This window comes from Carassius auratus, chromosome 14 (genome assembly GCF_003368295.1).
Source record: "Carassius auratus strain Wakin chromosome 14, ASM336829v1, whole genome shotgun sequence".
NCBI classification, from domain to species: Eukaryota; Metazoa; Chordata; class Actinopteri; order Cypriniformes; family Cyprinidae; genus Carassius; species Carassius auratus.
In genome coordinates this window covers 20,187,636-20,211,156 of record NC_039256.1, presented here as the reverse complement: position 1 = coordinate 20,211,156, position 23,521 = coordinate 20,187,636, and the positions used below count along the sequence as shown (strand labels likewise).

General features: G+C 36.1%; 1 protein-coding gene across 5 annotated transcripts in view; it reads right to left on the bottom strand.

The window, feature by feature from the left end:
* fgf13a (fibroblast growth factor 13a) overlaps window positions 1-23,521 on the bottom strand; it is a 102,892-nt gene that overhangs the window by 35,022 nt on the left and 44,349 nt on the right. The window contains exon 1 of one of the 5 annotated variants that reach the window (XM_026280582.1): window positions 738-859. The exons of the other annotated variants lie outside the window; for them this stretch is intronic. Coding sequence (XP_026136367.1) covers window positions 738-768 — 31 coding nt within the window. The 5' untranslated portion in view covers window positions 769-859. Of the gene's footprint in view, window positions 1-737; window positions 860-23,521 lie in introns of those variants that run through there. 5 annotated transcript variants of the gene reach the window in all.

The following is a 23,521-nucleotide window of genomic DNA, read 5'->3' as shown; positions in this document are numbered from 1 at the left end:
CATCCTCAGTAACTATTATCGATCTCAACCTTTCAGACTCCTGTCCTGATCATTTAACTGCAGAGCGCCTTACATAATTTCATATGCTCATCAACAGCGCCATCTCCTGACTAATAATCACATTATAAGAGGCAAAACGACTCACTCAACGGCACGTTTGAACGGAAAACATTTTATTTCGATCCAGTAATGCAAAGTTACTCTGACAAGCCATAAAATGCTAGAAAATACTTTCAACCCTTCTCGTGTCAGAATCTTGCATTTTTTTTTAGTTGGGCTAAATAACCGTGGATTCTGAGGTCCACATAAAAAAAATCGATTTTAATATTTTATTAGAGTAAATATTTTGAGAAATATTCTTAGAACTAAAACCTGTAATCTTTAAAAAATACACGCTACAAAACTAATAATAAAATACGGGATAAATACAGATAAAGAAGACTGTGAGAACGAAGAGTGAATTAGTAAAAATAAATATGCGATAAAGAAAGAAGACGCTAATGAAACGTTAGGATAACCCGCATCTTTAGCTGCAGTTCAGCACCTCGGACAGCTCCACAAACTGAAAGCCCAGAGAAAAGTCAGACAAAACAAATAGACAAAACGTGAACCTTAAACCAACAAAGCCCTCTAAAAGTAAACACAGTTAATCCCAGAAGGTCATTTTCAATGCTTAGTATAAAATTCTACACATACCTTTAAAACTAAAGAACCAAAAAAGTGAAGAAAAACCTTACCTGATGTTGATTTTCTGAGAGGAAATGTCATATTTAGCAATTAAATAGTAGAAAGAACAAAGCAGGAAGACAGTGGTGATTCACTGCAAGCAGGAGGATGTTTTCAAAGTTTTAACCATACTAAAAGAAATCCTAATGGAACAGTAGAGAGGCCATCAAGGCGGGGCCATCTGCATTCAGAAATCATTAATGGACATTAGTGACTAGCCATTACGACTTTTAAAGCGGTCATTAAAGATTCATTGGGAAGCGCTGTTGATCCGGCAAACACAGGGCGTGTGTTCACTAAACTGCAGTGCTCTGGGTCAAAATAGCAGGGAGAAAATCGAACATTGTACTTCCTACTAGAGCAGAGCTTTCGTTCCTCTCACATTACAAAGAAACGGCTGTAAAGTGATCCTTTAATGCGTCACGTAAACCAGTTATACCAGACCTTCTACTCTCCATCAGAAGCTTCAACAAGCATCTGCAGATATACGGCAAACATTAGCTGTGCTTTTCCCTTCTGCTGTTCTCAAAGCATTTGACAGATTTAACAGTGATCTAAGCATCCAGATAAAAGAGATACAACACAATTCTTTTAATAAAACAGCTGCCAGTAGTCCAGTAAACCTTCACAATCTTGACAAAACTATTTGAGATAGCAGGATGAACTTTAATATCAGTGCCATTCCGTTGATAGAAGTCTTAAGATTTAAACCACCCAAGGTTTACATATTTATAAGCATGAGCAAATTAATGTAGTTAGACTGATTGAAAAAGAAATAACCAGCTGTTGACTGTCACAAAACAGCTCAATATAACAGTCACAACAAATATGTTAATGACTGTAGCAGAAAATGTTAAATAAGGCAGATCTGAGGTGATTCTTTAAAACATCACTGAAAGTGAAACCAATAAACAATCAGACTTTCAACAGCACCTTAATTTCAAGTATATTAATAAAGGCATCAGTGTCTGTTATACCAAAGGTAAATGCAAAAGTAAGAGTATAATAACATTGTGAAATTTAACAAGAGATCCACTGTCCAGATGAAGGCAAAATGCTTTTCCACAACAATCAGATTATATTCTTTAAATTGAGGATTTGGTGGGAGGGATCTACAGCATCAGACACTTACTATATTCACTCCATATAATATTTACTGCCAGTAAGTTCACTTTATTGCATCTATACTGACACATCATTATGGTTAAAAGTGAATATACTGTAAGCAATGTTGTATGTTTAGTCTTGGACCATGTATCCCCTCCATACCCCCCCCCCCCCCCCCACCATGGAGCTCATAATCATACAAGCTCTAAATATTTATTAAAAGTGGCCAATAAAGAAGGAATGGTTCTTGAATCACTGCCTCAAAGTTGTTTATCCATGGTTTGTCCACTAGATGGCGCAAACAAGTCATATTTATGAATCTGTGCAGTCCATCCATTACTTCGTAAATCCACTTAGTTTGTCCAATACACTATTATGTAACTGTTAATACATAACTATTACCGATATTTAGGCTAGATTAATAAAAACTAAATTACAATTACTTATTTTATAACGTGAACAAGTCAAAGATTAAAATTTTCCAGTTATTTGCATATTTATTAGAACCTTACTCCTACTTTACTCTTCAGAGGTCAAAATGACCTCTCTTTTTTTTAAACATCATAGACTGTAAGATTAGTAAAGGGCTACAGGAATTTTTGTGGGACTGAAACCCTATATGACAATGGCTTTGCATTTCAGTTTTTACAATACCAGAAACCTGAAGTCATTGGGCTTTTTGCTAAATGCCTGAAATATAGTTTGTGGTTAAGCTCAAGATATTTTCACGTATACACTAACAAGTGGCTTAATGGGATTATAAAGGTTGTTAAGGATATTATATGTCAATACTCTAAACAGGTAAACTCATCTATCTACTCCCTAGTCCCCTTTTCAACCTCACTATGTTAATGATTGCACTCTTAATGTCAGGCACTTAATGGTGGTGACGCTTAGGTCATGTAACTGTTGTGTAATTTGTTTATAGTCTATATTTAGCAGTTAACCTCTGCTGATTGTATATAGAAACATCATAAAAGTTGTTTATCTGTGAAGATTATGATAAACTAAACACGTAGCCTACAAATCAAAGTTTTGCTGGTCTGCAATACTTTAAAAGGCAATGCAAAAAAAAGAAAATCCTAATGGGTTTTGTCAAGGGAACTAGGGTGATGCAAACTTCTCAGTTGCTTTACAAAAACACGTCATTGCTGCAGCACTCTTTGAGAAACTAACACTGACAAGGAAAAACTAATATAGAAATATTCATGACTTTAAGTCAGTGTCACATGTTAGTGATCTAACAATATTTTTGGACTTTTTGAGTTGTATGATAAATGGAGCAGAGGGTCATTTAACACTAATGACAAAAATCAATCAACAAATGCATACAAATGCACATCAGAGGGATCAAAAAAATCAGACTCATAACATACAGCAAATGCCTTGCAGATGAGGAAAGGCCACAATAGAGCACTTGTTTTATTACATTTACTGCGCTATTACAGAGTTGACACAAACACTGATAATTGTGCCAGTTCCTGCTGACACACAAAGGCACACAGATGGCCATACTGATCCTCTCTCATCGCCTGGGATAGCTCAGATACCAGCAACATACAGTCTTCTCTTTTTCAAGCACAGCCAGAGAGAATGACATCATCCCTTAGAGATGCATAGACATCACGCCTGTGAGCGCATTCAGTAGCCACTAGATGGAGCTGTTGTTAACGGAGTTTGAGATGCATAGGCGGTTACAGTGAACGGAGAGCCTTTTGACCTCTGCTTCTTATTTTTTTAACCTCAGTGAAAGGTAGAAGCTGTGTAATATTTAAAACTCATTCATTCATGTGTTGTGACAATGATTATAGGTTAGTGTGAGTATTAAAAAGGTGATCACTGAGGTCAACTGGGTGTTATGCTTTACCTTTAAACAGCAAGTGGAACGAACAGAGATTAAGCTGAAAATGGTGGTGGTGGTGGGGGTGGAGGTTAAGATGAAGTATGTGTTGTCCTAATGTGGCCCAGGAGCCCATGAGGTTTAACAGCATCTTACTGCTGCTATAGACAGGAGGACCTTCTGGTGAGCACTGGCCACTAGCACTGTGGCAATGGCAGGCGTTGTCATGGAGACAGTGTCTCTATCAGTGTGTGTGTGTGTGTGTGTGAGTGTAGTAGTTGGGGGAAGGGGAATATCATACTCAACCCTCTACTACCCCCATTCCCCCCTTTTCTTCTCTTTCTCTTCATGCACTCTCTTTAACAGCAAAATTGGATTTTCAAATCATGTCCACAACCAGGTTACCCATCACATGTGGCCTGCTTTGAGCCCCTGATGTAATAAGTGTTAGACGGTGAGAAATAAAGTGTAATTGGAAGAGATGACGGACAGATTGGGAAAATAAAATAATAGCCTGGTTGCAACAGAATGAGATGGATGGGGCATATTTGTCATCATCAAAGGTTATAATGAGAAGATGAATGCAGAGACTGTGAGTGACAGAAAATAAAAAACAGCAGCAAAAAGGATGAATAAGATGAGGCTGTGATAAAAAAGAAAAAAAAAAACATTCCACCAAAGTCCAAATAAATTAACCTCGATGTTTTGTTGAAATTGACTGTTTTTTATGTTTGGGGTCTATACATGTATTTGATTTCTAAAAAAAGAAACCAAATGTCAGCGCACTTTTGTTCATATACCAGTACTTTTAAATTAAAAAAGTACCCAATACCCCACTTTTGAATTCATTATTGAATTTTGTGCAAAACAATGCAATTAATCGTGATTAAAAGTTATCAAGGCTGTATTTATTCGATAAAAAATACAGAAAATAGTAATATTGTAAAATATTATTGCAATTTCTAATATTGGTTTTATATTTTAATTTACTTTAAAATACTATTTATTTCTGTGACACAGCGCGGAAATTTTCAGGAGCCATTATTCCAATCTTCAGTGTCACATGATCCTTCAGAAAATCATTTTAATATGCTGATTTACTATCAGTGTTGAAACTGTTTTGCTGCTTAATATTTTCTTTTGAAACCTGTGATACTTTTTCTTTGATTCTTTGATTAATAAAAATGTAAAAAGAACAGCATTTATTTATCATTTTATTAATATAATTTATAAATTATCTGTATTTTTGATCAAATAGATACAGCCTTGATGAGCATAAGAAACTAATTTAAATAAAAACATAAAAAATCTTACTGTGCATACACACAACACACACACACACAGTGTGAGAGTAAGATCTCTGAGATAATTAATGTAATGCTTTTCATGCAGGATGTTTGAAACATTATAAATTTGAAGCTGCTTATAATCTGTTCTTTTAAGATTAAGCTTAAATGTTATACTTGAATGTTAAGTATGTTTTTAAACTAGTTCCTGACAGCAACCAGATCATTATTGTAATTTTAATTAAATATGTGCACTTAAATCCTTATACAAAACAGCACAAACAGTCTGTAGTGCTATGTAGGAGAGTATCATCAGAATAAGAAAGATAACAGGGTTGAGCAGTTACATACATCATAAGGTCAACACTGCCCCAATTATTAGGCTGCTGTGTCCTCATTAGACCATCAGCTGCATTAGCAGGGGGAAGCAAGAGTCCATCACAAACCAGGCTGCTGATTATTCTGCAACAACCAAGTACACAACTATGGCTAATTCCATTCTGGACCTACAGGGACTCCCATTTAGCTTGAAGGAAAATTTGTCCCAGTGCTCTCGGAAAAACGTTATGTACAATTACTGTGTGTCCTCACTCAAAGGAATAAAGTGTATGGATAAATAATCGGAAGTTGTAAGGAAGGTAATTACAGATGGCTGCTCTGTCCACTTCACAGTGTAAGGACACTTTAACTGAGTGTGTTCAGAACAGAAAAATTAGTCATTCTGACAAGTATTTGAAGTCATCAGCTGACATGCGACATGAGTCATCCAAAAAGATGTGCTTTTAAAGCTGGAGGGTGCTATTAGCTTCAGCAAAAATAAATAAATAATAGTTTACCCAAAATCAAACTTTGCTGAAAATGTACTTACACTCAAGACATCTAAAATGTAGATAAGTTTGTTTCTTCATCAGAACTGTTTTGGAGAAATTTAGCATTACATCACTTGCTCACCAATGGATCCTCTGCAGTGAATGGGTGCCATCAGAATGTAAATCCAAACAGCTAATAAAAAAAAACAATAATCCACAATGTGACTGCAGTCCATCAATTGATATTTTAAGATAAGATGGATGTTTGTAAGAAACAAATCCATCAATAAGACATTTTTAACTCCAAACCACTTCAAAAAGTCATGACAGCAGGGGAATATTAAAAAGAGCAATATTATGAATAGAGGACTTGTATTTTACTGGGAAACAGAAATTTGAAGGTAAGAAGGTCTTAGTGAATTATTTGTTGCAAACACACAGCTTTTCACTCAAATTTTTTTTTACTTTGATGGGTTGTATAATTGTGGATTACTTGAGGATTATTGAGATGTTTTTATCAGCTGTGTGAACTCTCATTCTGACAGCACCCTTTCACTGCAGATGATCAGTGAAGAGCAAGAGATGTAATGCCAGCCTAAACAAAAATGTTCTGATGAAGAAACAAACTCATCTACACATTGAATGGACTTAGGGTTTTCAGCATATTTCAGATGAAGGATTCAAGAAGTACTGTATAACATCATGCAAAACAAAAACAGCAAAGTAAAGCGTTTACAGTTTTGAGCAGAATCCAATCTGTTGTGTTGTGAACAAGGTGCTCATTTCCTGTGTTGAGCATGAGTTCATAAACTCAGCCTCAATCCTGCTCTGAGAGCTTTCACTCTTTGATGAGTGGGAGAAGTCTCAATCTCTAGAGCCAAATGAGCTGTGAAACGGCACACAACAGTGAGGCTCCGTGCTTGGGCCCATCTGACCTGAATGAGTAATCTGAGTGCTAGTTTCATTTGTGTGAGCTCCACAGAGCCTGAGAGAGAGAGCTGCTCCAGGTGATGCTGTGAGCTGAAGACAGCTGCAAACCCTGTTACAAATCCTTACTGTCTCAATTCTGAGAGGACACAACCACAGTCATGATCATTCAGATGTGCCCCTTAGTTTTTGAGGAATTTTCATTTTGAATGCAAAAAAAAAATAAAATAAATAATAATAATTATATACAGTATATACACAACTGATTTAAAGAAATTGATTATTTCATTCAGCAAGGATGCATTAAATAAATCAAATGTGACTGTAAAGATATTTACAATTTTACAAATGATTTCTATTTTAAATAAACACTGTACTTTCTTTTCACTTTCTATGAATCCAGAAAAAATGTATCTAGGTTTCCACACAAATATTAAGCACAAATTTTAATAATAAGACTAAATGTTTTTTTGAGTAGCAAATAAGTATATTAGAAGGATCATGTGACACTGTATTCTGGAGTAATAATTCAGCTTTGACATCTGAGGATTAAATTATATTTTAAAATGCATATGCATAAATATATTAAAATATGCATGTCTGGTGAGCATAAGAGAATTTCAAAGAGAAAATTCTGTCAGACCACAAGCCATTGAACAGTATAGCAAATAAAAAAATCTAACAATTAATCAATTGTGTTGCTAAAACTCATGGACAGAGATTCAATTTTCATATATAGTAATAAATAATAATAAATAAATGGCAGCTACTAGGTTGACCCCACTTCTAAACAACAAAGTAAACTAAATCACAGCAGTGGAAACTACAGCGCACATAATCATGATACCCTCACAGTCTTCTAAGACCAGATTTTAGCCAGCAAGTGGCTAGTTTCTCAGAAAGAGGCCATGCAGGCGCTGCACGATAAGGCTAGCCCAGATTACTGCTTTTTCTGGGTTGCTGAAAGATTGTACCCTACTTTACCATCATGGGACTGAGTGAGTGGAGATCAGAAAAAGAAAGACACCATATATACAACAGGTGGCCCAGTTAAAGAAAGTTTTAAGAAATTATAATGGCAACTTTTGCCTGGAGAGTTACACATGCAGATATCTTACAGTAGGTCTTTAGATTTAGTCCGAGAGCTTTCTGTCCCTCCATTGAAAATGTATGTACTGTATACTATCCATGTCCAGAAAGGTAAGAAAAACATCTTCAAAGTAGTCCATGTGACATCAAAGGGTCAGTTAGAATTTGCTGAAGCATCGAAAATACATTTTGGTCCAAAAATAATAAAAATGAGTACTTTTTTCAGCATTGTCTTCTCTTCCGGAAGAAGTGGACCTAAGATGAATCCTTGAGGTACTCCACAGATAATAGGGGTAACGGATGAAGAGGACTTACCTAACTCAACAGAAAAAGACCTGTCTCTAAGATATGAACTGAACCATTTTAATGCAGTACCCCTGATTGCAATCAAATGCTCTAACCACCAAAGAAGAACATTATGATCAACTGTATGGAAGGCAGCTGTAAGATTGAGAAGCAACAGAACTGCATTTTTAACACCATCAATTGCAAGAAAAAAATGCCATTAAACACTTTAAGCAAGGCAGACTCAGTACTATGAGAGGCAGATCTACAGTAAAAATGTTTCAATTAGATGTTGGTTTATAATGTGCTGCACGAGAGGGGCTAAGAAAGCGCTCATCTCTTTTATATGAGATGCTTTCATTTCCTCAATGGCTCTGAGCCCACAACCCGCTCCATCTAATCACCAAGGTGAGAATGTAAACCACTTAATGTCTGCAAACTCACACACGTTTTCCCCCAGGATTACCTCTGCAATAATCATGAGCTTCTGAATTACACACTACATAAGCATATTAATAACTCATTTTCTATTTTTATCCTAGCATGGGGGGGCCTGGCACAGGCTGTGTGAGGGGCTGCTGACCTATATCGAATCCCAGTCAGACAGATATAAATTGAAATGGCTGGAAATGAGGGACAGATGACCCTGCTAATGCTAATTCAGTGAAAATGAGATACAAGAGAGAGATACAAAGAGAGAAAGGGACAAAGAAAATTCATCTGGCCGGATGGGCGAGCAAATAGCGCCGTCTCCCACCTCAGCTCGGAGGTGACAGCTGTATCACAGCCGACTGTCAGAACTCTTTGCATCAGTCTGACCCATTCTAGAACATGTGATGCTAAGTTTAGCCACTGCACAAAAATAGTCCTAATCATCTTCACTTTGCTTCTGGTGTACAGAAATAGATATGAAGGTTGCGCAAGCTGTCTGATTACTTTGCTAAGTTTCCTGCAGAAGATCATATGCAAAATCCATTTAGCGTGGCAGGCTGTTTTCATTTCCAATGCTAATACCGTGCTTCCTCCAGGAGATATCTGATGTCTTCTGCCTTGCTCTGCGACATTGCGTAAAGGCCTGGCATAGCTGTACGGTGACAGCTGAGTGTGGATCAGTGGAGCAGGCTGAGGTAGAGTCAGCTGGAAGAATCTGACTTCATTACACTTCTGCAGTAAAGTCACGGCATGAGTCAACACAGAGCCCTTACTAATCATACCACCACAACATGCAGGTTGTTAGTTTCTCAATAATAACTGAATGTGATTATGAAATAACTTTTTTTGTGCATGTGTGAGATTTACTTATTTACACATTGGCTACATTCGTGATCAAAATTAATTTGGTTTGGTTACTAGTGGGAAAACACAGAGGCTTCTTTTGTATATAAAAAATGCTGACAGGTAACTTCACATTGCATGACCTATAGTACTTGTTGTTATATATTTTATCACTTTCTTCACCTGATTTTTTTCGTTTTCCTGTAAAATTATGTTACATACTGTAAAGTAGAGTACGTTGACTCATTGTTTGCAATTTTCTACTTGGTCTTATTTAGAAACTGAGAAATGCAATTTTAAGTCTATAGTTTTCCCAGTGGTTACAGATCCATAAAATGCAAAATTGCAATAATAAAAACAAATAATGAAAAACCATAAAGTTTGTTTGATTTGGGTTACTGGGTACCACACAGGTAAGAATAACAAAGAATAGGATAAATCGGTTAATCATGACCCCCGATACTTTATGTAAATCCTGTAATAAGTCAGTATTCTAAAGCTATTATTTAATTAAATTAAAATGTAAATAATTAAATAAAATCCCATGCTTTTGTAAATCCGCACAACACAGCCCCAGTTGTTCACACAAGAAAGTTATAAAACAGAGCGCAACTAAGAATATCATGGAAATTTAATCTCATGTAATATTTTTTTTTCAAACTAATACAACTACTTACAAAACATTGGATTCTATCATTAAAGGGACAGTCCACCCAAAAATATTTATTCACTTTTTTGTTCCAAAACAGTATGATGTTTCCTCTACAGAGTGAAAAGAACAAAAAATTAAGAATGTTGGTAACCAAAAAGTTTTGGTTCTCACTGATTTCCAGTTGTTTTTTACTGTTATTTTTTCAACATATCCTCTTTTATGTTCCACAGAACAAAGAAAGTCCTACAGGTTTGAAATGACATGAGTGAGTAAAGCATGACAGAATTTTAATATTTGTGTGGACTATCCCTTTAAGTTGCCTGCAAAGTCTTACCCAAAGGTAGAAATTCCTCAAGGGAATTGCCCATTTGCAGTTTCACAACATTAAATCCAGAAGACTGAATTCCTTTTATGAATCTGAGCTGCAGCCAGCTTTGATTTGAGCAGCACAGTCAGAGTAGATCTGACCTTCTGCATTATTGATGACCCTCTCTTTTTTCCACCCAGAAACAAGTATCCAGGAGAGATCCCAGGCAAGGGAACACTTCTACACAGCCTTCTGGGATGCCTGCTTGGCATGCTGATACTCTCATAACTTTCTTTATTTGATTTGTCTTTGCTCTCTCTCACAGACCTCAGCTCCAAACACACCACCTGTTCTAAAAACCTTGGGGAGCAGCCACCACTGTACTGCAGTGCATGAATAAATTGTTGCCTATTTTTCGTCTTATAACTCATTTTACCGTTAAAATGGTGAGGAAGGTGCATAAGATTCAGATAGATATGCAGTTTGTTGCTTTATTTTGTCTACATCACAAACAGTCCATGAATCATTGTTTTAAAGGCATAGTTCACCCAAAAATGTAGCTTCTGTCATCATTTTGTCATCTTACTGTAATTCCAAACTTACTTATATACATGAAAAACAATTAAAAGAAGATATCTCAATGTTTTCTGGAGCCCACTGACTTTAATGATTGTTGTGCTCCACATACACTTTAAGTTGGAGTTTAAATGCATCTACTGTATCTCTCTTTGGACAAGCTTCAAGTCGCTTCCATGTGCAAAGCGAATGCATTATACAAAGTTTTTAGGGTGCGTTTTATTAGTTCGAGGCCTTCTCTTTTCATCTTTTTACATTCCTTCCTTTTTTCTACCCTACATAGTTTGTGATCCAAGCAGACGCTTATGCAGTGTGAGCTGTCTGAATAGGAGGTCGAAGAGTAAACAGCAATTGAAATTCCTTTGATTCTGCCACTCTGCGCTCTTGTCTGCTGCCTCACAAAAACGCAGAAGTCCTTTAGCTACAGGCACTCTCATTTCTGAAAGCCATTGGAATAATAATAACTCTGACATTAACGAAGCAGGAAGAGTGAGGGCTAATAAAAAAGCTTTGTGAAAAAACTCTTTTTACAGAGCCCAGTTGTCTTGGTTGACACCTCAGACATGATATTTTCTTTATTTTTGATGTCTGTGTCTCTTTCTTTCCCACCCCCTCTTTGTAAGGCATGTTTATTACATTCTGGAGTCTGAAACTACAAGAGGTCAGATAATACTATAATAAACAACCACAGTACTTAAAAAAATATTGCAAATAAATATTGAGATCAGGGGTTTATTATCCAGCTACTATATAAGTAAAAATAAAATTGACATTTGAACTGGAAATATTTTATGCAAAAATAAGTAGACGGTGGTGGAGAGGGTTAACACTATGCTAAAATCAGTTGCCTGGGGGTGGTGGTAAATTATACAGCTTAACAATCATTATACTCAAATATTTGTCTGCAAGATGCCACAACAGACCAATCAGAATCAAACATTTCGGAAAGCCATGTAATAAGTCTCAATATGATTCTGAGATTATACTGAGCTTCTGCGATGACAGAGGGAAAAGTTCAAGCTATTGTAGCCTGTTCCCAAGCATTACATTACCAAGATTTACTTCCATAACCAGGGTGGATTGGGCATGCTTCTGGATTGGAAGCAGACATTGGATCCCATGTAAAAACATCGGCCATAACAAGTACACAGTTGCAGAAGGAGTCGGACTCATGCTGCTATAAAATCATTGAGGCTTAAGTGCTGATCATCACACAAAGCTTACAGAGTTATCCAGCGGTCCTCGCTAATCAGCTGATAAAGCGCACGGCCACTGCCGGAGGGATAGCATTAATCAAGCCTTTATCAGTGTTAGCACTGAGATTAGCGCTAGCTGGCATCATCAGCACTGCCTTTTTTATGCTGGGTCCTATGATGACGATGATGCTTGATTGCTGCATATTACATCATCTGAAGCATGCGCCTGAACGGTGTGACAGCCAATCAGATAGTTTCATGTCTGACAGAGGGGGTAGAAGGGAAGAGAGCGCACATGCATGGCCCATATTTTAACACCTCTGTTAGACACAGACTACGTAATGTAGTCTGTTAAGATACTGTCAAGATGGGTGCAAAATTAAAGGGATAGGTCAGCTAAATTTTGTTATCATTTATTCACTCTCATGTCGTCCCAAAAACGTATGACATGTTTTTCTTCTGTGGCACATAAAAGAGAGAAATTATGAAGCTGGTTACTCTTCTCCATGCAATTGTGATGAATTAAAAGTGAGGCTTTGAAGCTTCCAAAAATTGCAAAAGCACCATTAAAAAAAAGTTAGCCCCAATCCTCATTCATTTTTCAATATAAACAACGAAGCAGGAAATTCTCCAAGTCACCATTTTCATCCCTTTAACGGTCTACCACACCCTTCAGTGCTGGAGAACTGACAAATGTACTATCAATGAATATTTATTGTTTATAAAAATCTGTTTAATATAAAAATCTTTTAAATAAAATCAAACCAACAAATAGTAACATGGCAAGTGCTGTGACAAGTCCCAGTAAGCCTAATGCAGTACATTTTTTAAATACATTATATATATATATATATATATATATATATATATATATATATATATATATATATATATATATATATATATATATATATATATATATATATATATAATGCTTGGGAATATATATATATATATATATATATATATATATATATATATATATATATATATATATATATATATATATATATATGTATATATATATAAAGAATAAATAGAATAGAAATCAAATAGAGAGAGCTACTGTAGTATTAGGGAGTCAAGTTTATTTAACTATATAAAAAACTATGTAAAACTAATAAATATTTATTACATTTAAATACAATACACTTGTTGCTAAGATTCATTACAGATATAATTCATTTGTATTTCTTCTACAATATGATAATTTTGCATGAGAACAAAGCCTTTCTAAGAACAGCACTGTCTACTGTAGCACTGTTAAAATGCATGCTTGACATTTCCGTTTCAGATATCGTAGCACTACAATTACTAGGTTACATACAAAGATATACTGTAAAAAAATATTATGTTACAGCGGAGGATATTAATGGCATAAAATCATGAAATAAGAGGACAAAAGGATATAAGACTGCAGACTTAGGTCAGATGACCAGATATTGGAAAAGTATCAAACAACATATGACAGTGGCACAAATCGGATGTGGAAAAATTTGTTTTTGCCATTTACATGCATACAACAAGATCAGATCAGATATCACTGCGGCAGACATTGGTAACATTATGAATAGAGCATGCTTGCGTATGTGTGGGTGTCTATACATATGAGTATTGCCGACTCAGCCTCAGGCGTGTTACAGCATCATCATCACTCACAGGCACGTGGCTACTCCCTCCCATGCTCCAGTTCGGCCTTTGCATCCTAGCAGTGTTCATTCATTCTTCCCTTGCCCTCCTCAATCTTTCACCCACAAATCTGATTTGGTTCTGTGATAACAACTTCCTTCTTGTGCTCCCGTGTCCTGCATTCTGATTCGAGTGATTGCTAGCACAACCAACACAATGTTTATATATCAAGATAGAAAGACTGTGCCACCCCAGACTAAATTATACCAAACTGTTTTGTCCTCTTCATGTGTTTTACTCTAACAACCATGACATATAGACATATGGTTCCATTATAAATTATCAAATTAGTAAATTAAAGACAGGTTTGAAGGTTCTGCATGGTGTATCTCAATGAAAAAGAAGCGCTCTGCCCACGAAAAAAAGTGATGATAACAGTACCATATATGTACAGTCAAAGTTAATCAAACAAAAATAAAACCCACCGCAAATTATAAATCACAGAAAAAAAAAAATGTATAGAAGCTGTCTCTGGGCAGGTCAATCACAATTTTATGTCTTATTTACACTTTTATCACCTTAATGGGACATATTATTACCTAAAACATACATACTGTATGAGTACCTAGAATGGTATATGTTAGTACCTTTTGAAAGATCAAAGACCACCCCTTTCTTTACCTTCTGTATGTTTTATAGCCAGTCCTTCAGAAGGTGATGATGAACAATGCCCCTTATTTTAGTGGTTTCATTTAGCATTAGTGACCCTTTTCAAAAGTAAGTAATTTATTACATGTCTTAACAGTGAAACAGTCCCAGAACAAATGTAATTATTAATATTTATTTATATAAATATTTAAGGCAACACAAGACGTCAACTGCACTTCAAAGTAAATAAGTCATGAAGCCCATGGAGAAAACCTGATTCAGGAAAGCAGGTCAGTATCCTGCTAGCACATATGTATTAGAGATGCTTTGCGATGGTCTCTTTCCATCCTGTTTTGCTTGCATCTTCCCTGAATGCATGTCCCAGCTCAGTGTCTTAGCCCCTGTTCCCTGTCACTTCAGGATTAGCTATAAATAGCTTCTCGCCTGGAGTGGTTGAATACACTGAATCTCATCCTCTCTGTAAAAACATTACAGGCCCGCAATGCACAAACTATAGCACCAATAGGGAACGGGACAATATTCAGGTGTTTAGAGTGCTCCAATTGTCAAAAACAGACTAAATATATCCTTGGGTTAACCATAGGCTATATATTCTGTCTGACAGAAAACTGATAAAAGCTATGAGGAAAGTTCCTTTGTATAAAAATGAGAACAGTGAAATGTTTCAACTGAGAGATGAGATCATACGTTGTACTTTGTGTCACAAAAACAAAAGAGAACTTATGTTGCATGTCTAAGGAGATGGAACAAGAAAAAGTACATCAAACATCCCTATGTGTCTGACATACATAGGCCTGTTTTTTATTAGTCATCTCACTTCAGTCCACAAGTTGTAGTAATATCAGACTTCCCACAAGCCCTTCACTGACTGCCAGATGCGTGCTGCACACACACAAAAAAAAGGCAAACACTTTTTTGATCAGGAAAGATCTGGACTGACTGTCTATCTTTACAACTTCCGATCAAAAAAAAGTAATAATTAATATACTACCATTAAAAAGATTGGGGTCAGTAAGATTTGTATTATTCTTAATAATGACATTAAAAATAATTACTTTAAAAAATAATTTTACAAATAAAGGCTGTTCATTCTATTTGTCAGAGAACCCTAAAATACATGTATCACAGTTTCCACAAAAATATAAGGCAGCAGAACTGTGTTCAACATTGATAACAATAAGAAATGTTAGTTGAGCAACAAATCAGCGTACTAGAATGCTTTCTGAAGGATCATGTGTCACTGAAGACTGGAGTAATGATGCTGAAAATTCAGCTTTGCATTAAAGAAATATATATTTTTAAATACACTAAAACAAAAAAACATTACTTAAATTGTATTATTATTTCACAATATTAAAGTTTTTACTGTATTTTTACAGTATTTATCAAATGAATGAAACCATGTTAGTAATAGTATATATTGGAAAGTGTGGTTATCTTACCTCCAAGCAAATCTCAAAATTAATACCAATTTTTCATTCTGTACATTGTCATGATGTCCAGAGACTACACTTGTGATCATTTTGTGTGTGTGTGTGTGTGTGGTTTGAGGTGCCTTGAGTCTACACATGGAGCTTGGAGCTTTATTACCATTGTGCCTTTGAGAAATGCACTTAACCCCAAGGTTGCTCCAATGGGATCGCAACTCATGTGACTGATCCACAGTATCACATCACAGAAAAAACACACTATCCCTTGTAAGCCAATAAATAAGTATTACACACATGGCTAAACAGGCTGTTATGATATTGGACCTTCAACATCTTACAATTAGCATTTGAGCTTTTTTCCAACATAATTATTTAAATATAAAACACCTCTTTCTATATATTGGTGTGCTGGTGGGTGAGGAAGAGAGAGTGATGGCAGACATTAATTCTACATCTTCTGTCCAGCCCAACACTCTCAGATCCTTCACCAGGGCCGGCAGAAGAGAAGATGCTCCAAAATGGGTGTCTGTGTAAATCAGTGCCGACAAGAACTTAGCCTGCCAGAAGCCCTTTGGGAGAAGATGCTCTGGAGTCTTATGTAATTGCACTATTCCACTGCGTCCATTTCACAGAATGAGGGCTTGGGGTTCAAATATCACCACTGTTCTCATTTGCACTATTGGAACAGACAGAGAACAAAACTTTCCCAGTAAACATTTCAACAAAAATGAGGGCATCACCAATCGGTCAAGTGGCAAAGCTTAGGCAAGAGCACAAACTAGTTTTAAATGGGGCTGTAGAGTGTTGGTCTATTGATTTCCTCTCTGACATGGTGGACTATTTCCATTCATGGTGGTGTGATAGCACGGTGCTACAGCATCCTGCTTTAGTTTCGCGAGGGAGCGGAGGAGAGAAGTTACCTACTGTACAGCTCTCAGTTCAACTCTCCAGGAGTGCGAGGGATTGAAGAGGTGTGAAACAGGTTGATGAAAGAGGAGAATAGGCGAGAGCATGTGGGGAGATGACTCATGACTACCCGTCTAAACAGGCATCTGGAATACACTGGCGTGGGCGAGAGGAAAAGACCAAGTGTGTATGTGTGTGTTTGTGTGCGTTTCGTGTGAGTGTTTAAGGAAAGAGGGGGAGTAAGGCAGGATTGAAAGTGTGCAGTGAGTCAGTCCACTCCTGCTCGCTTCCTCCCATTCACATATTTTGCTGTTCTTTATCAAACATTCACACTACATTTTTTCCATCAGGTCCTCATCTACACTCTCACAAACATTGACACTAAACTTTCACTGGGGTGGTTCCCTTTCAAAAGAAACTAGCATGTACACTTTAGGTACTAATACATACTTTTAAAGTATTAATATGTAACTTAATGTAATAATATGTGCCACTTAAAGGTTAAATAAGGTTTTGTACTTTAGGTTACCGCCCAGTGATAGATTTGTGACTTTGTGGGTCCACAGAGACCACAATGGGTCACAATGTTCAACTGTTTCTATTCATTTAGCAATCAACTGTTTAGTGGTCAACTAAGTTATCTAAAATAATGTTCTTATGTTTTTAGTTCTAACATTTTAGCATCAGAGCCTTAACAGAAGCGGCACACAAAAATACAAATATAATTAATGATTAAAACTGTCACAATGCAAAAATAAACAATGAATTGATTAATTATTTGGAGTATTACTTGTGTACAATGCACATTATTTAATATTAAGCCTAAACTGTGTTTTAACACCACTATTGATGAGGACTGTGTTATCTTTGAATAATTTCTTTAAATGCAATATTTTTAAAGGTACCTTAAGTATACTTGCAATAACTTAACAAACAAATCACATAGTTTTTTTTTTATCATATCTTTAGTTGGACTTCAGCACTACTTCCACACCATTTAAGTGGATTAAGCACAAACTTAAATCGCTATTAACCCAGCTCAGTTGAAGATAACAGCAGCATGGCACACTGGAGGCCCTCCATCATACTGTTGGCACTTCACAGCAGTTAAAAGGCTGGCGGCTGTGTGTCCTGGAGCGAGATGATGGCAGTACTGCCACCTGAATGACCAGTTATTTCAGCTGTGCTAACTTACTCCCTCTGGTATCCCAAAGCTCTCACCTTTTACACATCAAATATAAAAATGTAAAAAACACCTTTCAAATAGAGTGCAGTGCAGGTGGTCCTTCACTCTGCTCCAACCATCTCAATTCCCCTGCCCCACATCTATTATCATAACCATGACTTATTCATGCTTTCTCTATTTGTGCAAACATTTGCATAAATAGCTCCAGCCTGATCCCGTGAGCATGATGCAACAAAATGAGGAAACAAACAAACAAAAACGCCATTATTAGAGTCTAGCTAGACTTGTGCGGTTAGGGATAACAGTGTTGAGTCATGCCGTTTGAGAGCAGCAGCTGAAATGAGAAGTGAGGGGTCAGTCCTAATGTAATTTCAGAGCTCATCAGTCGCACTGATGCTATTTACACAGGTGGGAGAGTGGATGAATGTGCCAAGCGCTTTATTGATACACATGGTTTGTGAAATGAGCAAGCCAGCCATTATTTTGGATTCTGCAAAATAGGGCTATGGATGTAGTCGTGATTTATAACTGCAATATGTCATGTGTTGGATGAATACTATATAAATGGACAACAATAGCCATCATTTAGAAACTATGACTGCCAGACCAGCAAATGGTCCCTAATAAGGTTTGGTGCTATGAGTTGGAACATTCTTTTCAACATAACTCAAAGAAGTGCTAAATAATGCAAAACTATCGTGCAATTAACATTCTTTCTTTAATAAAAAATGGTTTGTGCCAATCAAGTTTAAAATAAAAAATCTAGGAAATCTAGAACTTCATAATTTATTATTATTATTATCACCAAATTAGTTTTTAATGTATAAATAATAGGGGTGCTCCGATCACGATTGGCCAATCGTTAATGCGCGTCTCGTCAGTAAAGCCGGTTCTCTAATCAGCGGTTAATTCCATCAGGTGCGTGATTTCACATAGAGCAGCTGTTACTACACAGAGCCGTTGTTAACTGAGAAGATGCGCCAAAAAACGCTGAAAATGAAGTGGATTTGCGCATCTTCTCTATTAACAAGGGCTCTGTGTAGCAACAGCTGCTCTATGTGAAATCACGCACCTAATGGAATTAACCGCTGATTAGAGAACCGGCTTTACTGACGAGATGCGCATAACGATCGGCCGATCGTGATCGGAGCACCCCTAATAAATAACATAATATATAAATAATTAGATGATATCTTCCCTGCTTTAAATATTCCTTAATGTTTGAAAGACACTGATAATTGATTTAAAAAAAAAATGTATTTAGCAAGGATGCATTTTTTTGTTCCAAAGTGTAATTTACTGTTAAATGCTATTCATAACAATGGTTTTCTTTTTAACTTTCTTCAAAAAATCCTGAAAACAGAATAAAATGTCTCCGCACTGATACCATGCATCAATATTAATGTTAAAATGATCTGTAATAATTTGTAAGATTTCACAATATTGCTGGTTTTACTGTATTATGCTCAAAAGAAAAAATAACCAAAGAGAGGACAAGAGATTTAGAGCATTAGAAATCTTTCGGATCACAAACTTTTCAATGTTCTTTTTCAAAGTGCACGCAATTTTCTATCATAGTAATGTTAGACAGAAATTCAAGGAAGAAAATGTTAATATATACACCCACACATATCAGTGTGATGTATAGTTTCCGGAGAAGACAGATACATTAAACTTGTGGGTTATAAACAAATGTGGTCTGTAAATAACAAATGTTAGTGCATACTGAGGATTGAGTATGTGCTTTCGAAGATAAAAAGTGAAAGTACAACTTGTTCTCAGTTACTTAAATATGATAAAGAAACAGGACTTTGGGACAGACTAGAAAAAAAAAAGAGATATAGAAAGATGTTAGGATAGAGAAGAGACAGAAATCAGGCAGCTATTGATTGGGGGATGAATGTGGAGCCGTCAAAAGAGACAAAGGATGCTGAGGATAAGTAGCATAGAACAGGAGAGAGGGAGCGGTGTAGTGAAGGGGTGGGGGGTGTCAGAGTCTGCTGCACTTGTGGAGCGAAAGGATTATGATTATAGACTCCACTGCTGATCTGAGTCTCCATCGAATGTGTGTATGTGTGTGTGTGTGTCACGATAATATCTGTGGTTTAAGAAATCAGCAACAGATTTTCAGCTTACAGGAGCAGCACCTGCACCCATTGCTTTCTCCATCACTGGATCATGTCCAAACTAACTCAGAGTCTCTGTGACACACAATCTGATCCCAGAACAGTATGTCTTCCTCCTACACAGTGGTTCAGATGTTCTTCCTCTCTTAAAGTGATAGTTCACCTAAAAATGAAAGATTCTGTCATTATTTGCTCACCCCGTGTCATTCCAAACCTGTATTTTTCCATTGATTACAAAAGGAGAGGTGTAGCAGGATGTTCATGCTGCTCTTTTGCATACAATGAAAGCTTATAGTGACAAGGTATTGAAAGTTTGACGCTCCAAGAAGCATCTTAAAAGTAGTCTGTACTACAAAAGTAGTTTGCACAAAAAACACACACACTTTTTCATTTATGATTTGAGATTTGAAAAAGGTAGTCTTAAAGATTTTGCTACGGTTTTCAAGAAATGAATGATTTGGTATAAAGTCATACACTGTAAAAGAAAACTGGTGTAGAAACAAGTTTCACTCAGAAATTGCTAGTAAATCTCAACAACAATAAAAAAAGGCAAGTAATTCACTGCCTGAAGAAACACAAAAATGTGTCCGTCACAATATATATATATATATATATATATATATATATATATATATATATATATATATATATATATATATATATATATATAAATTTCTTTTATTTATATGGGCAACATTTGGTACTTCTATGGTACTTTTGTGCCAATTTAGAAGAGATAATAATAATAAATTAAAAAAATAAAAATTCTGTCATTAATTACTCACCTTCATGTTGTTCCAAGCCTGTAAGACCCTTGTTAATTTTCAAAACAAAAATTAAGATATTATTGATGAAAACCGAGAGCTTTCTGTCCCTCCATCGTGTCATGAATCAGGTCTAAAACTTCTGTTTGTTCACCACCAGAGGTCATTATCCACCACATAGACTCACACTACACAAACTGTTCTACTCACCCTGGACTCCATTTCTCATAATTCTCTGCTTGGACACGTCATCAATTACAATCACCTGTCTTTCATCAGATCTCATAATCAGTTCACAGCTGTCTCACATTAAAAGGACTATAAAAGTAGCACACACTCTCTGACTTTTCTGGAGATTTAATGCTTAGCCTCCCGTTGTCTTGCCTTCCATGTTTCCTGTTTTTCATGTGTTTTGATCTTGGACTATTTCCTTGTTTTTGATACTTTGCTGCCTACCCTGGCCATTGCCTGTTTATCTGGATTACTCTTTTGCCTTGTCTCTGCTGTTGTTTTTTGCTGGTGTGTTGATCCTGCCTGTTTCTACTACGCTCTCTGAATTAAAGCTTGCACTTAGATTCCCACTTCATCATCATGACTCCTCCTATGCTACACATAGACAGTGATGCAACTGACACGTTCAAGGCCCAGAAAGGTAGTAAGGACATAATAACAATAGTCCATGTGACATCAGTGGTTCAACAGTAATTTCTCATGAACACGTTGAAGACTGACATGGAAGAGAAGAGAGTGTTGAATAAAGTCATTTTTGTTTTCTTTGTGCACTGAAATATTCTCGTAGCTTCATAACATTATGGTTGAACCACTGATGTCACATGTACTGTTTTAACAATGTCCTTACAACCTTTCTGGGGCTTGAACATTTCTGTTGAGTTGCAGTCTATGCAGGGTTAGAAAGATTTTGAATTTCATTAAACATATCTTAATTTGTGTTCCAAAGATGAACGAAGGTCTTGGATTTGTAATGACATGAGGGTGAGCAATTAATGACAGAATTTTCATTTTTGGGTGAGCTATCCATTTAACACTCTCTGTTCCCTATCAGATTCACTGTATGGAAAAGAGGAGTGTGAGAAGTGTGAACGTTCCACTGAGGAAAGAAAGCATTCAGAACGGCATGAGGTTGAGAAAATAAATACAGATTTTCATTTTAAGATGAATGATTCCCTTCACCCTTGACGGAACGCTGCTTATGAACACATTTCATAAGAAACCAATGACTTTCTTTGCAAATTCAGTCACGTCCAAGCAGAGCTTCAGTCAGACTGAATAATAGATCTGCAGTACCCCAGTCTGTCTCTTTATAAGCCTACCCCTCCTTCTCTTTTTCACCCATGTCCTCTTGTTTGCAGCATGATGCAGACAGATAAAAATGTACCACAAACAGACATGGAAAATATTCCCTGCAACCAGCACACTCTCGCTCCTCAGAGACTCTCTACAACTCCATAAGATGCATAAATGAGGTAGTAATGACCGTGAATATAACCCATTACTGAATAAATGATTAGGCACATGTTTGTCAGCAGCAATGGCATTATATCTATGACAACTAAATTATCCATCAATCTAGAGCTGCAATCCAGCGATGCGTGAACAATTCATATGTCATCCAGCACAACGGCGGAGACGAGCGCATTTCTGTATAACTTTATTTATTTAGGCTTTAAGTGACTGCTCATGGCTTACCTAGTGATCTGAGAGTCTGAAAAGAAAAACACTTCACAATCACATTTACAGCATGTTTGGACAATCTTAGTACTCTACAAGTTTCCCTTGACATAAAGACAATACAGCATTCAGCCGCATGCAGGACCCCATAACAACCCAGCACATTTGGACCTGTGTACATATGACATCAGCAACCTTCATGCATCTGAAAACACCTGACAGGAAGAGCCAGATTGATGGGAAAGAAAGACAAAGAGATGGTCCAGGCTAGCCCTTAGAAAGCATAAACATTATCATTTGTGAAACAGATGGGCAGCAGTTAAACAGATAATTATCTAATGTAGACCTGATGTGTGAGGAGAGGGATGTCTGAAAATGAGTGAAGGGATAAAGAGAAGAAAGGAAAGATACACGACGGGAAGAACGAGAAAGAGACAAGCTGTTTTATTGAAGGGGAGGGGCTTATGGTAAGGGGGTGGGGTTTGATCTATAGAAGGAAGTAGGGCATGCTTGTAAATTGTCTTCATCGTCCACTTATTCCACATTTGTACATTTTTATAGAATAAAAATAAGGTACACTGTAACAAAATGACCGTGAATTTAATGGTAAAAGACCTACAAAATGGTAAAAATGCTACAGTACAAACCTGTTAAATGGTTAACGGTAAATTCATTAAACATTAAAATCATAAAACAGAAAATTAATAATTCATGGCTAATGTTATTCTAAGTTATTATATGTTATTATAAAGTATTATTAATAATTCTTTGTTTGTTTTTAAGGATTGCAGTTGTTTAAATGTTGCCTGTTTGGTTACTTGGAGAATATTAATGGAAAAGTGTATAATGCCCTTTGTTAAGTTATCTATTTCATATATACATATTTAATAAAATCTTAACTTGGATATGAATGTTCCTGAATATATATATATATATATATATATATATATATATATATATATATATATATATATATATATATATATATATATATATATATATATATATATATATATATATATATATATATATATATATATATATAGG